Below are 21,405 nucleotides of genomic sequence, written 5' to 3'. Positions count from 1 at the left end.
CTGCCAGATACTTTTCAGAAATAGAGGCTAAATTAGATTTAAACACACTGGGGTGTCCCCCAAGCACTGACTCCATATATGGACATAGCTATATATGGAGTCAGAACAGGGACTCCTAAGCCGAACTAGAGTTCTGACACCCTCCCCTCTTCAGAGAAGGGGGTGCCTGGTTTAGTGCTCGGGTTCTCCCATTGACTTCCATTATGCTCAGGTGCTCTGTAGAGCACCCGAGCATCAGGAAGTGTTCTACTCAAGCTCCAGAGCACTTTGGTGCTTGACCAACACTAGTCAAACCCCTTTCCCGCCCTTCTCAAGTCCCCTTTTGGAACTTTTTTCCCAAAACGTTGCATTTAAAAAGTCACAAACATGCAGTCTGTGACTTCTTAAAGCCACTTTTCAGGTGCAAGGGACATGATAAATCTCCCCTTTTGTGTACCGCAATACTGCTAATTACATTACTTATAAAACATTCTTAGAACCCCCTCCATACCCTCAAATGAATTCAGCATTTGGGAAGAGTGCTTTTTAAAATAAATATTCTAATTTCTAACTGTAGCTCAGTAATGCCACAGATGTGATTAAACTCGATGCCACCATTTAAAAAGTCGAGAAATGACAGGCTATGTAATGTCATTATGATTTTATCGTAGAGACATAATCATTTTTAAAACAAGTTATGGCTTTTCCAGACTAACAATAGAACAATAGAAGTTATTTCATGAGTAAGTCTTAAATGTATATAAAACTCATATACACTGTACTAGATTACATTGCCAATTTGAGTAACTAAACATGACAGCTGTCACAGATAATTAGAACACTAAAATGATTTAGAGCAACAGAATTTGGGACTGTTAGAAGAAGCAAAAATATTTTTGTGTGTAAAATGCTTGAGTTTGCTTTTTGTTTGCTCTAGGCCCTCGGGACAGTGTCACAGAGAAGGCATTACATGGTCAAAAGTTTGTGGGCACCCAAAGATCTCATTTAATGTTTTATTCCCAAACCATGTCCATAAATATGAGTTGGTCCCTTTTGCTGTTATAATAGCTTCTATGCTTCAGGGGAAAAGGTTGTAAATGGTTGCAGAGATGTAAATCTATTCAACCAAAATATCCTTAGAGATGTTGGATACTGATAGAGGCTAGTTCTTCATACCATACTCAGGCTAGTTCTTCATACCATACTCATTGTCAAGCTATATCATGCTAAATTATTTATACAAAATTTGTAAGTACCATTTCTAGAATGACATTCAACAGATTTATTTTCACTGGAAACTCTACCTATACTGTTTTGACCCAACTTAACTTCACATATTTGGACATTACTGTACGTCCAAATCACATGTAACTTAGTGCATTTGGCCTTACAGTCACATCCAAACTGCTGAGCAGAGACACCCTGGAGAAGTCAGCAAGCGCTCTGATTGGTTAGTCTCTGCAGACTAACCAACTGGAGCACTTCAGTAAGTAAAAGCCGGTTTAAGGCAAGACCCCCACTGTGCCCCCGTGCCCCTGATACTTAACTGCCCCCCATATGCCCCTATTGTCCCTCAGATGTCCCCTGTAGAGTTTTATTATTGCCGACTACGATGGCAATGGCTGAGGAACTGAGCCGCTTCCTTTAGCAGAGAGTGTCAGCTAGTTTGGATAAGAATCTCAGAATGGCTTGGATAAGTACAAACATTCCAAAGTTAATACCAAGCTAGCTGTTGCTTGAAGGGGTTAAAATACTTGAAAAGAGCTCCACACCATTACATAACTTTATGTTTTCTACAGAGATGAGCACATTTCAAGAAATTTGTTTCAGTTTTCAATAATGAATCCATCGGTAGATTGAATACTGGTATAAATTAAGCCTAAATTCAAAGTGCTCAGATTTCCTTGAAAAGTCTTGAATGACAGTCTCAGGTCCCCAGGACTGTATCCTCCATTTTGAGAGATTCGTCCAACTTGAATTATAAAATAATTGGCTTGGCTGGAATACAATTTTTGGGACATATGAGATGAATTTGATTTCTTTAGAATCTATTCACTCATCTCTTAGTTGCTATTGCAGTTGTGACATTGGTGATATTGGCAAGTGATGGATGTCATTCAGTGGCACCCCTAGGTTACTATCGGCACCACCAAATGGATGCATTTTTTGCAGGAAGCCACAGGATGGAGTCTAATACACTATTCTATACTTTATACCTTCCATACTACTGCATATTCCATGTTTTTATTTTGCAGTATGATAATGCATACCAGTCAGAGGAAAGGCAAAAGGATACTTTTTTGGACTCATTGTCATGGTGGTGATTTATGCCTGTCGCTATTCCGATTTCTGTGGTGGGCACAAGAGTCACATCACTCACCTAGCCCCTGCCAGTCACCAGGCTCCTGTGTCCCACACTTCAGACTGGAGTCTGGTTGCAAGGTCTTATCCTGCGTGTGCATGAAAGATTAATTCTCTTTCTGATTCCATGCTCAGATGCTTGATTAATGAGCTCATTAGCCCTCTTATTTAGCTGCGCTGCTGACCTCCCTTCCATGCCTATGCGATTGGTCTCTACAGATCATGCTAGGTCTGTGTGGCTTGCTGTTGCTTGTAAAGAGCTACAAATCCATTTAATCTGCCAGTGTACCGACCTTGCCTGATTCTTGGATTCTGATCTTGTGCCACGTGCCCTGACCTTTTGTTGTTCCACTGATTCCCACAAACTCTGCCAGCCCTGAACTCTGCCTGATTCTTTCCTACATGTATTGCCTGTTCCCATGGTGCTGAACACTGGTGTCTCTGATCCACAAGGTTTAACAGCCAACCACACTCAGACTATTCTCATAGGTAGTGGCCTGGTGGCTTCCCTGCATTGAAGTCCAGATCCCTATATAGAGCTTAAAGGGTGAATACCAGGAGACCATCAGGATAATGCCCTTAGGTTTAGCCCATAGTCAAACTGGTTGGTTGATACAGTGGTTTTCACAAGCATTGTCCTTAACACTCTGTCTGAATAATTAAGCCCTATGGACACATTTAGCATTTACTTCTGGAGGTTTCCTGATGTACAAGCTAAATGTAGGTGAAAAACATTATGTGAACAGTCCCTTAATTGAGTCTTTGCATCCACATTAGTTTTTTATTATTATTATACAATGCAGAAAATGATGAAGCTAAATACATTTTGTATATTATCATTGTCATTATTATGATTTGTTTTGTTATTGTTTTTATTCAGTGATAAATACTATATTCTGAGTATGTCTTTTTTTAAAATTTAGGACCCTCTTCTGGTGCCATTGACTTACTCCCGACTCCAACTGCAGCCACCAACTGGACAGCTGGCCTGCCTATGGACAACAGTGGCATGATCTTTAAATTCGATGGCAAACAAGGAGTGAAGATCCCAGATGCCATATTACCAAAAAATCTTACTGACCAGTTTACTATCACCATGTGGATGAAGCATGGCCCTAGCCCTGGACTGAGAGCAGAGAAGGAGACAATACTATGCAATTCCGACAAGACAGGTGACAAAAGTTCTATGCCATGATATCAGGATGTTCTCCTTAATTTTAATAAATGATTCATGATAAGAATCCTTGCAAATTTTATTATTGACCATCAAATAATTATTTAATGGTGTATCTAAAATAAAATTGGGATGTGTCAGTGACTCAGCAGTAAGCAAGTGATAACTTCAAATGGTGACACATTTTTCTAACACAATGTAACTGTTCCATGATTGTCAATGCATAGTTTACTGTTGGCTTATGAGTATATACATCTAAATGTATACAAGCAGAACCCTTGTAGCACTCAGTGGATATTTATGCTGGCGCCTATACCTCTTAGCGGTATTACCGCACGTTTACTCCTAACTGCGTCTACACCTATGTGACTTCCTCCTCCACCAGCGGCACTAGTCTGATGAAGGCACAGAGGTGCCGAACAGCACTCCGCCGCAGCAACTATCTTTTGTAAGCAAATAAAACAAGTTGCATCAAATACGACTTGGCTGGAGTCTTTGTATCTACTACATCTAAATGTAAAGAGTACCTATCATGTCCTCCAACAACAGCAGCTCTGTATCTGTGTGTTGTTGGAAAACGTTACAGATTCTGTTTTAAATAGGGACCATCATTGGTGTGGAGTGAACCAGTGTACACTGCACAATCATGGTAGACAATATCAGAATGAACAGGTTCACTTCCCATTAGGCATTAGCACCAGTGACTGCCCCTTTGACATACCATGGCCTTAGTTGCATATCAGGAACCCAAATTAGTATCACTTATTAGTCCGGAACAGGCAGGGAAGGGAAAAAATATAAACACTTAGAATCTGTGAACTGTTGACTAAAATCTGGTAAACAGAGCTCCAGTTGTTTTATGATTTGACCAGTAGTGATGGACGAACATCTGCCGGGGCAATTCGCAAACGCACAAACGCGATCAAATGTTCGCGAACCGCAAGTTCTTGGCGGGTCCCATTCATTTTAATGGCAGGCGAACCTGAAAAACCTTCAGCTCATATTTGCAGCAAAAAAATAATTACTAGAAGTGCACAAATAGTCCCACAACATGGACAGTGACATACCAGATGTATTATTCAAATTTGCGATCTCCATTCATTATTTTTTTCAATGCAAAATATCGGCAATATAATTTTTGCATATGCGCATGCGCACACCAGTTATAATTATTTTTTCCAATACCGTTTGTCCCTGTGTGTAGCAGAGGGAACGCAGCAAAACCGCAAACAAATGCTGCTGTACCCAAATGCACTATATAGAAAGTATATAATTCGTATATAACACCCCGCTTCTATCAGTTTTTTTGGGGGGCGACTGGTCTATCACATCAGTTATAATTATTTTTTCTAATTGAGTTTGTCACTCTATGTAGCTGCAGTATTGCTGCAGAACCGCTCACCACTGCTACACAGTACAAATCCACTATAATATGTTTTCTATGTTAGAAAGTATATTATAAGTATATCACACCCCTCTGTACTACACACCTATCAATAGCACACCTATACCAGTCCTTTAAAGGACTTTTGTGGACCTACTTGATAGCGTTTGTCCCTAACAGTCCGCCCCTGATCCACACAGCAACCTCTCCCTACACTGACAAAAGACTGAATGTAAAATGGCGGCCAGACCGGGTCTATTTATAAAGTAGGGGGTATGTCCATGTGCAGAAACTTTTCAATTGGCTGTCCTGTACCACCTGATGGATGTGTCATGGGTCAAAGTTCTTCACAATGTTAAGGAATATGGTGGGCGCGAATATTGCCATATGTTCGCATGTTTGGCGAATCGTGAACGAGCAAGGTCACCAGGAACCGACCGCCGGGCGAACTGCAAGACCATCACTATTGACCAGTTCTTGTATAGAAGTTTTGGATACAAGACCATAAATGGCCCAAGGACAAGAGTAGTGCTATATCTTTTAAAATGTTTAATAACTATTTAAATCAAGCTTAAATGGGTGGGTTCATCTGGGACATTTATGACATATTGATAGGGTATGTCATAAATGTCTGATGTTGATCACACAGTGCTGCTATCTTCAGAACGTGACCATTCCATAGGGGTTCATCTATCAAACTAGTGTAAAGTAGAACTGGCTTAGTTGTCTATAGCAACCAATCAGCTTCCTACTTTCATTTTCCAAAGGAACTGTTCAAAATGAAAGGTGGAATCTGATTGGTTGCTATGGGCAACTAAGCCAGTTCTACTTTAAACCAGTTTGATAAATGAACCCCATACTGTATATTTGTCCAACCTCCATTCACAGATATAGGACTTAAAAAATAAAAGGCTGAGCACTTGTTCAATCATTTTAGGAAAACAAGTAGTGATGAAAGGAGGGCTGGATACACAGATTTACCTCTATTCAATATCATGGAACTTCCATACTAGCCAAGTGTCATTGCTCAGCAATGTTTGTAAGTTCTATAGGAATAAATGTAGATTATGCAGCACACATTCATATAGAATAGTGTCTCAGAGATGTAAGCCACACTTATTGTACATTTAAGGCATATCCTAGTCATATGCCATAAATGTCCTACATGGGAATACCTTTTTAATGAAAATTCTATTGGCCTTGCGGTTCGCCTGGCGGTCGTTTCGTGGTAAACTTTGCTCGTTCACTGTTCGCCAAAGAGGCGAACATATGGCGATGTCCGCCGGTGCCATATTCTTTTCATTGTGCAAAACTTTGACCCATTACACATCTATCAAGTGGGACAGGACAGCCAATTGAGACAACTCAGCACATGGACATACCCCCTACCCTATAAATAAACCCAAGGTGTGTGATATACTTATAATATACTTTCTAACATAGGGGGGTTCTGCTGAGATACCGCAGCTATACAGAGGTACAAACGTCATTGGAACAACTTATTGCAACTGGTGTGATATACCAGTAGCTCACAAAAAAATCTGATTGAGGCAGGGGTGTGATATACCTAGAATATAATTTATATATAAGGCATTTGTATTGGGCAGCATTTGTGTGCGGTTCTGCTGAGATACCGCAGCTATACAGAGGGACAAACGTCATTGGAACAACTAAATGAAACTGGTTTGATATAACAGTTGCCCCCCAAAAAATCTGATTGAGGCAGGCATGCAATATACCTATAGTATAATTTCTATATAGTGCATTTGCATTGTGCAGCATTTGTGTGCGGTTCTGCTGAGATACCGCAGCTATACAGAGGGACAAACGTCATTGGAACAACTAATTGCAACTGGTGTGATATAACAGTTGCCCCCAAAAATATCTGATTGACGGTTTGATATACCTCCAGCCACATAATCACTTGATCATTTATGTACGTTGAATGCATAATTTTGGGGGCCTGTAATCTAACTGGTCAACAGTTAAATTGTTATACGGTGACCGCCTAATGTACCTCTATCCACATTATCAATTGTTCTTTTCTGTACGGTGAATGATTAATTTTTGTGGCCTGTATTCCACTGGCCTGCAGTAAAATTGATATCCATTGACCGTCTAATATACCTCTGGCCAAATAATTACTTACTTATTACTTATCTTTTATATACGGTGGAATGCATAATTTTTGGGAACTGTAATCTGGCCAACAGTAAAATTGCCATACGGTGACCGCCTAATTTATCTACAGCCACATTATCAATTGTGCTTTTCTGTAAGGTGAATGCCTAATGTTTGCTCGATCGCGTTCGCAAATTATCCTGGCCGATGTTCGTCTATCACTAAAAACTACCCTCTTAATATATCATTTAATATATTTAAAAAATGTTGAAAAAAAAACTAAATATTGTTTCTCACAGAATGACAGATTTTGAGTAGTGAAAAATGTTACTTGGAACATTAGTTAATAATATATTAAGTTCCAGTGGTGCATATTACTGAGCACTCAAGACTTCTAGTTAGGCTCCAACAAACCATCCAGTAGAAGTAATGTTATCTGAACCTTCTCATACCAGCATGCATTGATGTTCTCAGAACCAGTTTATAAATGCTATTATTATCCCATGCAATTAGAGTGCACTAGATTAAAGACCTTCTCCGGTCTTACATACCGTTAGCAATTAACAAAATGCAGCAAAGGCATACTTTACTAATAAACTCAGAATTTGATCCTTGACTACAGATCTCAAGGACCATTACATTGAGGAATAAACAGTAACACTGTGTATATGGACATGAAATTGGCAAATTAACAGCTGCAGTTCTGTTCTGATTTCAGAGAAAGCATTTTTCTGTGAAGCATACCATGTTTTTCATGTTTTTTATGGTAATTTTTAACAGTTTTATTAAGGCTAAAAATGCTGAGGCCAGATCTTTTTTTTAAAGTTCACAGTCGAATACATAATGCCTTACATACAACATATTAACGCTTGTGGCGTTATGTTTGGTGATTTTTGAGTTAGTGGAGTGTGTTCTTTACTGGCCTTTTTCCTACAGGCTTTCATTATAGGTAATGTTGTGAATCAAAGTTCATGAAGTAGATGATCCAAATATCAGTAAAAATTTGATTCACCATAAAGGCAAATTTCCTCGTGCTAACGAAAACATTTTCCATGAAATGGCGGTAAAAATGTTAAAAAAACTCATACCTACCTTATCCATTTGAGGATGAAAAGGCAGCTGCTGCCATCGTGCTTGGAGATCCTGCACAAAAATGTGCTGTGACTAGTGTTGAGCGGCATGTCCCATATTCGAATTCGCGAAATTTCGCGAATATTCGAAAGAATATTCGTAAAATATTCGCGAATATTCGAATTCGTTATTATTTCGCATATGCGATAATTCGAATTTTCGCATCGCATAATACATATTATGAGATGCAAAATTCGCATGTGCGCTAATGAAATCGCCTTACGAAGATTCGCAACTCAATTCAATCACTAATGTAAGAATGCAAAGCCCTTTGCCTCTGTTCTGGGACAAGTGCTGATATTCGCCTGTGCGCTAACAAAATCGCCTAACAAAGATTCGCGCCTCAATCACTTTCTAGGCAATGTGAGTAAGATTTGAGCTTTTGGACTTTTGTGAATCAATCGAGATACACTGGGGGGTGATGACTGTAGTTGACAGAGTACAGATCAATGTAATCTGTAAGGTGGAAACTAAAATAAAAAATACGAATATTCGTAAATCGAATTTTACGAAGTTCGAAGTATTCGCGAATATGGTGCTATACTATATACATGCACAGGTCTTTGCCTCTTTGTTCTGGGGACAAGTGTAGATATTCGCATGTGCGCTAATAAAATCGCCTTACGAAGATTCGCAACTCAATTCAATCACTAATGTATGAATCATACATTAGTGATTGAATTGAGTTGCGAATCTTCGTAAGGCGATTTTATTAGCGCACATGCGAATATCTACACTTGTCCCCAGAACAGAGAGGCAAAGGCCTGTGCATGTATATAGTATAGCACCATATTCGCGAATACTTCGAACTTCGTAAAATTCGATTTACGAATATTCGTATTTTTTATTTTAGTTTCCACCTTACAGATGACATTGATTTGTACTCTGTCAACTACTGTCATCACCCCCCACTGTTTCTCGATTGATTCACAAAAGTCCAAAAGCTCAGATCTTACTCACATTGCCTAGAAAGTGATTGAGGCGCGAATCTTTGTTAGGCGATTTTATTAGCGCACATGCGAATATCTACACTTGTCCCCAGAACAGAGAGGCAAAGGCCTGTGCATTCATATAGTATAGCACCATATTCGCGAATACGTAGAACTTCGTAAAATTCGATTTACGAATATTCGTATTTTTTATTTTAGTTTCCACCTTACAGATTACATTGATTTGTACTCTGTCAACTACTGTCATCACCCCCCACTGTTTCTCGATTGATTCCCAAAAGTCCAAAAGCTCAGATCTTACTCACATTGCCTAGAAAGTGATTGAGGCGCGAATCTTTGTAAGGCGATTTTATTAGCGCACAGGCGAATATCAGCACTTGTCCCAGAACAGAGGCAAAGGGCTTTGCATTCATACAGTATGAATGCAAAGCCCTTTGCCTCTGTTCTGGGACAAGTGCCGATATTCGCATGTGCGCTAATAAAATCGCCTTACGAATATTCGCGCCTCAATCACTTTCTAGGCAATGTGAGTAAGATCTGAGCTTTTGGACTTTTGGGAATCAATCGAGATACAGTGGGGGGTGATGACAGTAGTTGACAGAGTACAGATCAATGTCATCTGTAAGGTGGAAAGTAAAATAAAAAATACGAATATTCGTAAATCGAATTTTACGAAGTTCTACGTATTCGCGAATATGGTGCTATACTATATGAATGCACAGGCCTTTGCCTCTCTGTTCTGGGGACAAGTGTAGATATTCGCATTTGCGTTAATAAAATCGCCTCACGAAGATTCGCAGCTCAATTCAATCACTAATGTAAGAATGCAAAGCCCTTTGCCTCTGTTCTGGGACAAGTGTAGATATTCGCATGTGCGCTAATAAAATCGCCTTACGAATATTCGCGCCTCAATCACTTTCTAGGCAATGTGAGTAAGATCTGAGCTTTTGGACTTTTGGGAATCAATCGAGATACAGTGGGGGGTGATGACAGTAGTTGACAGAGTACAGATCAATGTCATCTGTAAGGTGGAAAGTAAAATAAAAAATACGAATATTCGTAAATCGAATTTTACGAAGTTCTACGTATTCGCGAATATGGTGCTATACTATATGAATGCACAGGCCTTTGTCTCTCTGTTCTGGGGACAAGTGTAGATTTTCGCATTTGCGTTAATAAAATCGCCTCACGAAGATTCGCAGCTCAATTCAATCACTAATGTAATGCAAAGCCCTGTGCCTCTGTTCTGGGACAAGTGTAGATATTCGCATGTGCGCTAATAAAATCGCCTTACGAAGATTCGCAACTCAATTCACTAATGTATGAATGTATGAATTTGCCTCTGTTCTGGGACGTGCCGATATTCGCATGTGCGCTAATAAAATCGCCTTACGAAGATTCGCGCCTCAATCACTTTCTAGGCAATGTGAGTAAGATCTGAGCTGTTGGACCTTTGGGAAACAATCAATTATATGTGTACTGTAATTTTGTGAAAAAAACAAAAACAAAAAAAAAAACGAATATTCGTTTTTACGAATATATAGCACTATATTCGAAATATTCGCGAAATCGCGAAGTTGCGATATTCGCGAAAAAAATTCGCTTTTCGAATATTCGCGCTCAACACTAGCTGTGACTAGAGATGAGCAAATTTTTTAATAATTTGATTCACCAGTTCAACAAATTTTTCGGGAAAAATTTGATTTGATCCGAATATATTTGCGGCAAATTATGTTCAAAAACAGCTATTTCCTGGCTACTGTGAACCTTTATAGTGGTGTAGAAACCCTTTGCCTTGCAGTAACACGCATAGGGAGTAGTGTTGGGTGCAAGCGCTCGAATTGCGAATATTAATTGTAAATATCGGCACTTCGAGAATTCGCAAACATTTAGAATATAGTGATATATATTCGTAATTTTGAATATTCTAGATTTTTCTTTTCATCAGTAACCTCCCTTCTTGCTTGTGGGCCAATGAGAAGGCTGCAATGTCTTTGTCTGAGCTTAGCAACATCCCTAGCAACCAATAGGAAAGTTGCCTACCACTTACTATATAAGAACCTCCCCAGCAGCCATTTTCTACAGTTTTTTAAAGTTCTGAGAGAGACAGCAGTGTCATTGCTGTGCTCTGTGCTTTCCACACTACATTAGATAGATAGTTAGATAGCTTATATTTGTGTGAGGCGCTTACGGTAGTAAAGTGAAGAACCCTAGGAAATCAGGGAATAAGCGTAGTCGGTTGTGGTGTGCCGAAACCGAGGATGAGGTAGGCCTGAGAAAGAAGAGGGCCCACCCAAGGATAGAGATATGGAAGAAATGAGTTGTAAATGAGTGGAGTGGTGGGAGGGTCAAAGCTCAGACCTCGGACGGTGCAGGAGCCAGGTAAAGGGGGTGCCCTAAATAGGCTGGAGGCGGACCTCAGCCCCTCCCACAAATCCAGGCAAACTGCCTTCACACTTGTGTGAGGCGCTTACGGTAGTACAGTGAAGAACCCTAGGAAATCAGGGAATAAGCGTAGTCGGTTGTGGTGTGCCGAAACCGAGGATGAGGTAGGCCTGAGAAAGAAGAGGGCAAAAATGAAATAACCAGTTATTGTAGTCAAATATACATGAATAGCTCAACCCGACATGTTTTGGAAAGTATCTCTTAACTCTTGTGTTGGATTGGGAATGTATCGCAAGTAAGCGGATGACTTCCAGCGCCCCAATTCCTGATGACATGAGTAGGGGCGTTGGCACTGGAGGCCGTGGACGCGGCTCCAAAGCGAAAGGAGTGCCCTGAGTAGTTGGCTGCGTTGAGGCCCAGTTGTGTGAGGGATGACCTGACATGGGTCATGAAGGTAGTGGTGGTGAGTACCGAACCATGTGGTGAAGTAGCGGTTGAGAGGGTAGAAACTTGTGACGTTGTCTGTAAGCATCCAGAACCCTGACTGGACACCATCTGTTGTGCGTGGGGTGATATAAAATGTTGACGGGTAAGTGCTGACTACTCTTGGAGTGAGGTAAGGTCAGGACGTAATGATCCATGTGTTTTGCCAAGTGGGAGACAGGAAGACAAGGTGTGGCTTGGGTCGTGTAGGTTGTAGTGAATTTCCCGGGCCTCAGGAACCGTAGAAGGCCAAGTAAATTTCTGTTTTGAGGATGGAGTTGGTATCTGCTTCAGAAGGCTTGGCGTCTAGTAATTCGGATAATGCCTTGAAAATATGATTGTTAACGGGTAGCCTCTGGGCTGGACGTGCGGGTTCCGCTTTCTAAATACCTCTGAGTATGGTTTTGATTTGGTGAGAGGCCATGAAACTGATGTTATTAGGGTGTAAGATTAGCATGTGGTGTAGAATGTCAGTGAGATAGAGTATGATGGCGTTGTATGACATTTGAGTTTAAGGTGGCAAAAGAAGCAAACCCCAGAAGAGAAGCCATGACAAAAGGGGGGCGTGATGTTATGTTCCAGGAGGAATCTGACGACCTAAAAATAAAATCAGAGAGAATGATAACGTGAGAGACTCTAATGGCGCAAGCCACGCGTGCGAGTCACCACAAGATAATTGTATTGCAAGCCACAGATGAACGAGCCATGCGAGCGGGTCTGAAGGAAGAAAGACATGGAACCTACTGGTTGCGGGACCACGCAGCTGGCCTCGACTGGCGGAGTTGTGTGTGTAGAATTTGAATGGGGAAGCGATACGTGAGAGACTCTAATGGCGGAGCCATGCGTGAGAGACTCTAATGGCGGAACCATGTGTGTAAAAATGGCACGGAGAAGCCATGCATGAGACTTGAGGCGGAGCCATGCGTGAGACTCTGAAGGCGGAGCCATATGTGTAAAAATCCACCCGGAGAAGCCATGCGTGAGAGACTCTAATGGCGGAGCCATGCGTGAGACTCTAATGGCGGGGTCATGTGTGTGAAATTAGTACGGAGAAGCCATGCGTGAGAGACTCTAATGGCGGAGCCATGCGTGAGAGACTCTAATGGCGGGGTCGTGTGTGTGAAATTAATACGGAGAAGCCATGCGTGAGAGACTCTAATGGCAGAGCCATGCGTGAGAGACTCTAATGCCGGGGTCATGTGTGTGAAATTGATGCAGAAAAGCCATGCGTGAGAGACTCTAATGGCGGAGCCATGCGTGAGAGACTCTAATGGCGGGGTCATGTGTGTGAAATTGGTACGGAGAAGCCATGCGTGAGAGACTCTAATGGCGGAGCCATGCGTGAGAGACTCTAATGGTGGGGCCATATGTGTAACCCTAGAACGGAGAAGCCATGCGTGAGAGGCTCTAATGGCAGGTCCGTGCATGAGAGATTCTACTGGCGAAGTCATGTGTGTGACACTAACGGAGAAGCCATGCGTGAGACTAATGGCAGAGTCGTATGTGTGAAACTAACACGGCAAAGTAATGCGTGAGAGACTCTAATGGCGGAGTTATGTGTGTGACACTGAAACGGAGAAGCCATGTGTGAGAGATTCTACTGGCAAAGTCATATGCGTGACACTAACGGAGAAGCCATGCGTGAGACTAATGGCGGAGTCCTGTGTGTAACACTAAAACGGGGAAGCCATGCGTGAGCGACTCTAATGGCGGAGTCATATGTGAGAGTCTCTAATGGCGGAGTTATGTGTGTGAAAGTAAAACGGCGAAGTAATGCGTGAGAGTCTGTAATGACGGAGTAATGTGTGTAAACTAAACGGCGAAGTAATGAGTGAGGGACTCTAATGGCGGAGTTATGTGAAACACTAAAACGGAGAAGCCATGTGTGAGAGACTCTAATGGCGGAGTTGTATGTGAAACACTAAAAAGGAGAAAGCCATGCGTGAGAGACTCTAATGGCGGAGCCATGCGTGAGAGACTCAAATAGCGGAGTCGTATGTATACAACTGAACGGAGCAACCATGCGTGCGAGACTAATAGTGGGGTCGTGGGTGCGTACTAACCGGAGAAGACACGCGTGGGAGACCAATGGCGGAGTTCGGTGTGTAAAACTAAAACGGAGAAGCCCTGCGTGGGAGATTAATGGCAGATGAAATTATTATTATATATATATATTTTATTTTCCTTTTTTTTTTTTTTTCTTTTTTCCCCACTTATGCGACCCCAATGACTCGCATAACCATGACCATCTCCGACAATGAACTTGAGACACTACCCCGTCTACAACCGTATGGTACCCCTAATGGACAACACGAAGAACGGTCACCGGGACCCGAAGCCAAGGGACTGAACGGGGTGACCACACGGTGATAAGTAGTTAAACATGAGCCAGACCTGATGGAAAATGCATGGACAGTAGTGGTCCGAACCACGTGCGCAACCGAAATATTAATCAACCGCGAACCATGAAATTGAACTGATGGAGAAAACAAGAGCCAGAGGCATTGCAGCTCGCTAAGAGAAGACCCTTGTCGTGACCCACGAATAACCAACTTGTGAACATGGTAGGAACACACTCTCATAGGCCTAGAAATTAAAAAGAAATGCAGCTTTAGTGGAAGCGGGGTAAAACGCATGATGTAAAACAAGTGGGCGAAATGCCGCACTGGATGTGAGTGGTGCCTAACTCCTATAGGCCTAGAAATGAAAAGAAATGCAAATCGTAAGAGCAGGTGTGCGTACCTGGTGGTAAGAAAATCTCAGAACACGTGTAAAGAAAAATATGTCTATGCTAGCCCGCCTAAAGGGGTTAAAGAAAGTGGTAAGACGAGTGTGGACTGTGGTGCGAACGGACACATGACCTTGATGGGATCATGAAAACGTGATTGTGAAAACAAGTACCTGCTTGCGCGTGTGACAGGTTGGATCGAGACGTGAGAAATGAGGCTTGGCATGTGGGCTGGAATGACCGTCATGGACGTGTGACCGCCTGGTCTACGTAGGCGCCATACCTATTTTATTTGTTTATTTATTTATTTTTTATTATTATTATTATAATTATTTTTTTTTTGGACTATGGACTTTATGGCGGGGGTTTATCCTTTTTTTTTTTTTTTTTTTTTTTTGGACCATGGAGCACGAGGGTGATGTGGCGGGTTTTAGACTAGGTTACCGTACCTGGTAGAAAAGATTCACTGGACACACGTGCAGCGCAAATGTGTTTAAGCTTGACCGCCTAAAAAGGGGGTTTAGACAGAAAGTAGTATGCCAAGAGTGGACTGTGGTATGAACGTCGGCATGACCTGAGAGGATCATGACGTCAGCAGCAGTGGTGCCACGGCTGTGCGGATGGCGTGCGAAATGAGGCCCGTGACGTGGGGGATTTGTTGCGGAACGTGTAATCAGCAGACCGTATGTTTTTTGTTTTTTTGTTTTTTATAAAAAAAAATATTTTATTTTTTTTCATATGGCGTTTTTTTTTTTTTTTTTTATATGGCGTTTTTTTTTTTTTTCATATGGCGTTTTTTTTTTTTTTTTTTCCTTTCCATATGGCGTTTTTTTTTTTTTTTTTTTTTTTTTTCCATATGGCGGGTTTTTCTTTTTTTTTTTTTTTTTCATATGGCGTTTTTTTTTTTTTTTTTCCTATGGCGGGTTTCTTTGGTGATTGTGTGATGCGTTTTGAATGGTGTGGATTTTATTGTGGTGGATTTGTTTATACATTGATGTTGGCATGGCGGGTGTGTTCCCTGATGCAAGCTCTTGTGATGATGACTTGCGCCCCCCCTGAATGCGCTGCCTGATGGAGGGGAGCGGTAGCTGGATCTGTGGTGCTGGTGCAGGGGTCATGACGTGAGCAGCAGTGGTGCGAAATGAGCCCCCGTGACGTGGAGGAAGGTGTGATTCGCAGACCGTGTTTTTTTTTGTTTTTTTTTTGGAGCTTTAATTACATAATTTTTATTTTCCCTTTTTCGGGGTACGCGGGTGATGTGGCGGGTTTTATAATGAAGGGGACTGTGGCCTGGTGTGGTGGGGGGTGTAGGTGTGATGGGGAACAGTCTGAGCCCCTCCTGGGTTGCGCCGCCTGTGGGAGGGGGGCAGTGGCTGCAGCCTGGGGCAGAGTATTGTGGTTGGACCGGGGCCGAGCAGACCTGTGGCGGCCCCCTCCCCACACCCCAGCCGCACCAGCGGACGGCCGTCGGGATACCGCGCACGCGCCGACGCCGCCGCGCATGCGCAGTACCCCGGCCGCGCGTGCGCAGACCAGGGACCGGGACGCGGGCGGCCGCCATCGGCAGCGCGGCAGGAGAAGCAGCGGGACGGGCCGGTGCAGCGGTGGGGAGAACGAGGAAGTCCGCAGCAGCAGCGCTGAATGTGGAGGGGGAGAATGTGTGGTGTTGCTGGAACGAGCCAACCATGTGGCGGGTGTGAGTGCGGGCATGCCGCTGACCTGAACCGGGGGTTTGGGGGGGGCACATGTGTGGGAGGTTGCCGTGGTGATGGAGGGAACTGAAATGGTCACCGCCCCGGGAACGATAACCCGTGCTGTCTGGTGACTTGGAGTAGGGATGCAGCGCAGTCGTGTTCTTGCATGATCCGGAGCATGACAGACAAGAAAATAGCCAGTGACTTGTGAACGAAAAAATAGCGTGACATGAGTGAACGAAAGGTGAAATGAATTGAGCTAGTACAGGGGACAACCGTGAGGCCCCGTGCTGTACCGTGTGGATGACTCATTGACAGGCATGACTGACATGAAAATCGGCATGATTCGAGAGTGAGAAAACCTGACCTGAGTCCAACAATGGCGAAACGAAAATGAGTGGCACAGAGGAACAAGCGGAGAGGCCCCGAGCTGTACCGTGTGGACGACCCACAGCTTCACGGGCCACGCGACCCACAGTGAAACCGGGCGGAGCAGGAAGAACGGAAACAGGAATGCTCCAAATCCAGAACACCGACGGCGACGAACTTCCAGAAACTCAGCAACTCGCAAGCAAAACTCCCGCGACTCCCGAAGCGACTCTCTCTCTCAAAGCTCAGACCTCGGACGGTGCAGGAGCCAGGTAAAGGGGGTGCCCTAAATAGGCTGGAGGCGAACCTCAGCCCCTCCCACAAATCCAGGCAAACTGCCTTCACACATATAATACAGATAGTTAGTGGGAGATAGTTAGTGTAGGTTATATCCTGATATAGTGCAACTGTTACAGTGCAGTATGCTAGGTAGTGTGATAGATTCTGCTGTCCATACATACATGCAGACCTGCTAAAATGCGAATATATTGGAGCACTCTAACTGCATATAAATCCATTTTTAATGTTCTGCCGTTCCAATTTTCTCCAGTCTCATGAAACTTCTAGCAGCTTGGAAAATGTAGCAAAAGTGAACCATTCCTGTAATTCGCGCGCATTATGTGAATATTAGATTGCCGATTTTTCGCAATCAAGAAAATAATCTCGAATTTGCGAATTCTTGAATATATGATGAATATTCGCTCAAATATTCATGAAATACAGCAAATTTGAATATAGCCCCTGTCGCTCATCATTAATAGGGAGTCTGCTTTGGTATTGAAATAATACTGTGAGTCAGTATAACATGCAGATGACAGGCGTTGCTCTTAGAATCACTGCACACTTCACTTAATTGAGCAGTCACCGGGCCAAAACTGACTAAATAACTGAAGTATGAAATCAGCCTTACAGGTCGATGTTAGCGCCAAGAAGAAGCATACTTCTTTTATACTGTCCCCAGCTGATTCCACATCGATTTCAACAGAACCTGTTCTATTAAACACGTATACAAGTAGATCTCCCCTGACATAGTGGAGACGGTGTCATTAGTAAGTTTGTGTTGACGTCGCTGATTAAATTGCCCTTCCGTTGATCCGTCAGAACAATAACCCTCAAAAATTGGATCCTGTCTGTGGAGCATCACTCGGTCAGCATTTGCTCAATAATCCATCAGTATTGCTAAAGCCCAAATAAATAAAAATCAGGAGTGGATATAAAACAGAGATGACACGTGAATGGAATATTTGCATGTCTTCTGTGTTTTGTACACACTCCTGCTTTTGGCTACCAAATCATAAGCCAATTCGGATAAGACCATACAGGCCTCACAGCTGATACACAGACAGGATCCAGTGTGAGTCTCATTTTTCCTTCCTTCTGACAGTAGTCAGTTTGTCCCTTAATCAAACCCCTTAATCAGTTTATTTTAGGGGGGCAACAGGTATATCACACCAATTGCAATTAGTTATTCCAATTGTGTTTGTCCCTTTGTGTAGCTGCGGTATCTCAGCAGAACCGCACACAACTGCTGCACAATGCAAATGTACTATATCAAAATAATATTATAGGTATATCACACCCCTGCCTCAATCAGTTTTATGGGGGGGGGGGGGGGGATAGTATATCATACAAGTTGCAATTAGTTGTTCCAATAGCGTTTGTCACTCTGTATAGCTGCGGTATCTCAGCAGAACCGCACACAACTGCTGCACAATACCAATGCACTATATAGAAATGATACTATAGGTATATAACACCCCTGAGTCAATCTGTTTTTTTGGGGGGACAACTGCTATATCACACCAGTTGCAATTAGTTGTTCCAATAGCGTTTGTCACTCTGTATAGCTGTGGTATCTCAGCAGAACCGCACAGAATTGCACTATATAGAAATTATATTATAAGTATATCATACCCCTTCCACCATCAGTTTTTTTTAGGGCAACTGATATATCAAACCAGTTGCAATAGGTTGCTCCAATAGCGTTTGTCCCTCTGTATAGCTGCGGTATCTAAACAGAACCGCACACAACTGCTGCACAATACAAATGCACTATAATATACTTTCTATGTTAGAAATTATAAGTATATCACACCCCTCAGTATGTCAGACCTATCGATGGCACACCTATGCCAATCCTTAAAAGGAGTTTTGTGGCCCTAATAGCTAGCGTTTGGTGTTTCTAACAGTCTGTCCTTGCTCTACACAGCAACCTCTCCCTACACTGTCAAAAGACTGAATGTAAAATGGTGGCCAGATCAGGTTTATTTATAGGGTAGAGGGTATGTCCATGTGCTGAAACATATCAATTGGCTGTCCTGTCCTGTGCAACTATCGTCAGGCATGCTCAACCTGCGGCCCTCCAGCTGTTGCAAAACAACAACTCCCAGCATGTCCAAACAGCCTACAGTTATCAGCCTATAGAAGGGCATTGTGGGAGTTGTAGTGTTACAACAGCTGGAGGTCAGCAGGTTGAGCATGCCTGCTATAAGTCAATGTTTAACCCTTTAAATAGGCCTTGAGACATGACTCAGATATTAAATAAGCCAGCACCTCATCTGCAGACAGCTGTCTCAGAGTGAGTACTGGCCTAACTGGGTGAGAGGTCTAAGTCAGGATTTGGGGGGTACTATCTCTCCCTGGGGAGAGAGCGCCTAATCAGTATGAGGAAACTTATAGGCCATACATGCTCCTCTGGAATTCTGGGAAGAAAGGGATGTAAATGAGCTCTTGACCAGCTCTGCCTCTAATGCCACCAGATGTAAGACAGCTTAATAAATGTGCCCCTTAATCTCTTATGTTCTCTTAGGTGATGTCTGTCTGTGAAAATGAGAAGGACTTTTACAACATAGAGACTTTTCAGAATGTTGGAAAGCCTCTTTGTATTATGAAGAGTTGTTCATTATAAATTTAATTTTGAGTCTTGTGTTGTGTTGTGTTGTGACATGTATACAGTTTGGGCCAAAAGTTTTAAGAATTACATAAATATTGGAAATTGGAAAAGTTGCTGCTTAAGTTTTTATAATAGCAATTTGCATATACTGTTATGAAGAGTGATAGAATGTTATGAAGAGTGATCAGATGAATTGCATAGTCCTTCTTTGCCATGAAAATTAACTTAATCCCCAAAAAAACTTTCCACTGCATTTCATTGCTGTCATTAAAGGACCTGCTGAGATCATTTCAGTAATCGTCTTGTTAACTCAGGTGAGAATGTTGACGAGCACAAGGCTGGAGATCATTATGTCAGGCTGATTGGATTAAAATGGCAGACTTGACCTGGTAAAAGGAGGGTGATGCTTGAAATCCTTGTTCTTCCATTGTTAACCACGGTGACCTGCAAAGAAACGCATGCAGCCATCATTGCATTGCATAAAAATGGCTTCACAGCCAAGGATATTGTGGCTACTAAGATTGCACCTCAATCAACAATTTATAGGATCATCAAGAACTTAAAGGAAAGAGGTTCAATTCTTGTTAAGAAGGCTTCAGGGTGCCCAAGAAAGTCCAGCAAGTGCCAGGATCGTCTCCTAAAGAGGATTCAGCTGTGGGATCGGAGTGCCACCAGTACAGAGCTTGCTCAGGTATGGCAGCAGGCAGGTGTGAGCGCATCTGCACGCACAGTGAGGCGAAGACTTTTGGAAGATGGCCTGGTGTCAAGAAGGGAAGCAAAGAAGCCACTTCAGGGACAGATTGATCTTCTGCAGAAAATATGGTGAATGGACTGCTGAGGACTGGGGCAAAGTCATATTCTCAGATTAAGGTTTTTTTCCGATTGTTTGGGGCATCATGAAAAAGGCTTGTCCGGAGAAGAAAAGGTGAGCGCTACCATCAGTCCTGTGTCATGCCAACAGTAAAGCATCCTGAGACCATTCATGTGTGGGGTTGCTTCTCATCCAAGGGAGTGGGCTCACTCTCAATTTTGCCCAAAAACACAGCCATGAATAAAGAATGGTATCAAAACACCCTCCAACAGCAACTTCTTCCAACAATCCAACAACAGTTTGGTGAAGAACAATGCATTTTCCAGCACGATGGAGCACCGTGCCATAAGGCAAAAGTGATAACTAAGTGGCTCGGGGACCAAAACGTTGACATTTTGGGTCCATGGCCTGGAAACTCCCCAGATCTTAATCCCATTGAGAACTTGCGGTCAATCCTCAAGAGGCGGGTGGACAAACAAAAACCCACTAATTCAGAAAAACTCCAAGAAGTGATTTTGAAAGAATGGGTTGCTATCAGTCAGGAATTGGCCCAGAAGTTGATTGAGAGCATGCCCAGTCGAATTGCAGAGGTCCTGAAAAAGAAGGGCCAACACTGCAAATACTGACTCTTTGCATAAATGTCATGTAATTGTCGATAAAAGCCTTTGAAACGTATGAAGTGCGTTTAATTATATTTCACTACATCACAGAAACAACAGAAAAAAAGATCTAAAAGCAGTTTAGCAGCAAACTTTGTGAAAACTAATATTTGTGTCATTCTCAAAACTTTTGGCCACGACTGTATATTTTTCAAGCAATGCGTTTCATTTTTTCCAATACTGTTCCAAACTTTACTAATATTGATATTAAAACATCTCACTGTTTGTGTATGCAGCAGTAATACAGACCTATGTGTCTATAAGGATACAGACTACAAACAAA

At 42.5% G+C, this 21,405-nt stretch overlaps 1 protein-coding gene across 1 annotated transcript in view; it reads left to right on the top strand.

Annotated features, from left to right (window-relative positions):
* The window catches only part of CLSTN2 (calsyntenin 2), a 1,274,585-nt gene that overhangs the window by 988,519 nt on the left and 264,661 nt on the right, over positions 1 to 21,405 (top strand). Inside the window, exon 7 of the mRNA XM_044290609.1 lies at positions 3,264 to 3,512. Coding sequence (XP_044146544.1) covers positions 3,264 to 3,512 — 249 coding nt within the window. The remainder of the gene's footprint in view (positions 1 to 3,263; positions 3,513 to 21,405) is intronic.

Source organism: Bufo gargarizans, chromosome 4, assembly GCF_014858855.1.
Source record: "Bufo gargarizans isolate SCDJY-AF-19 chromosome 4, ASM1485885v1, whole genome shotgun sequence".
NCBI classification, from domain to species: Eukaryota; Metazoa; Chordata; class Amphibia; order Anura; family Bufonidae; genus Bufo; species Bufo gargarizans.
This window is presented reverse-complemented; position numbering and strand designations above follow the sequence as displayed.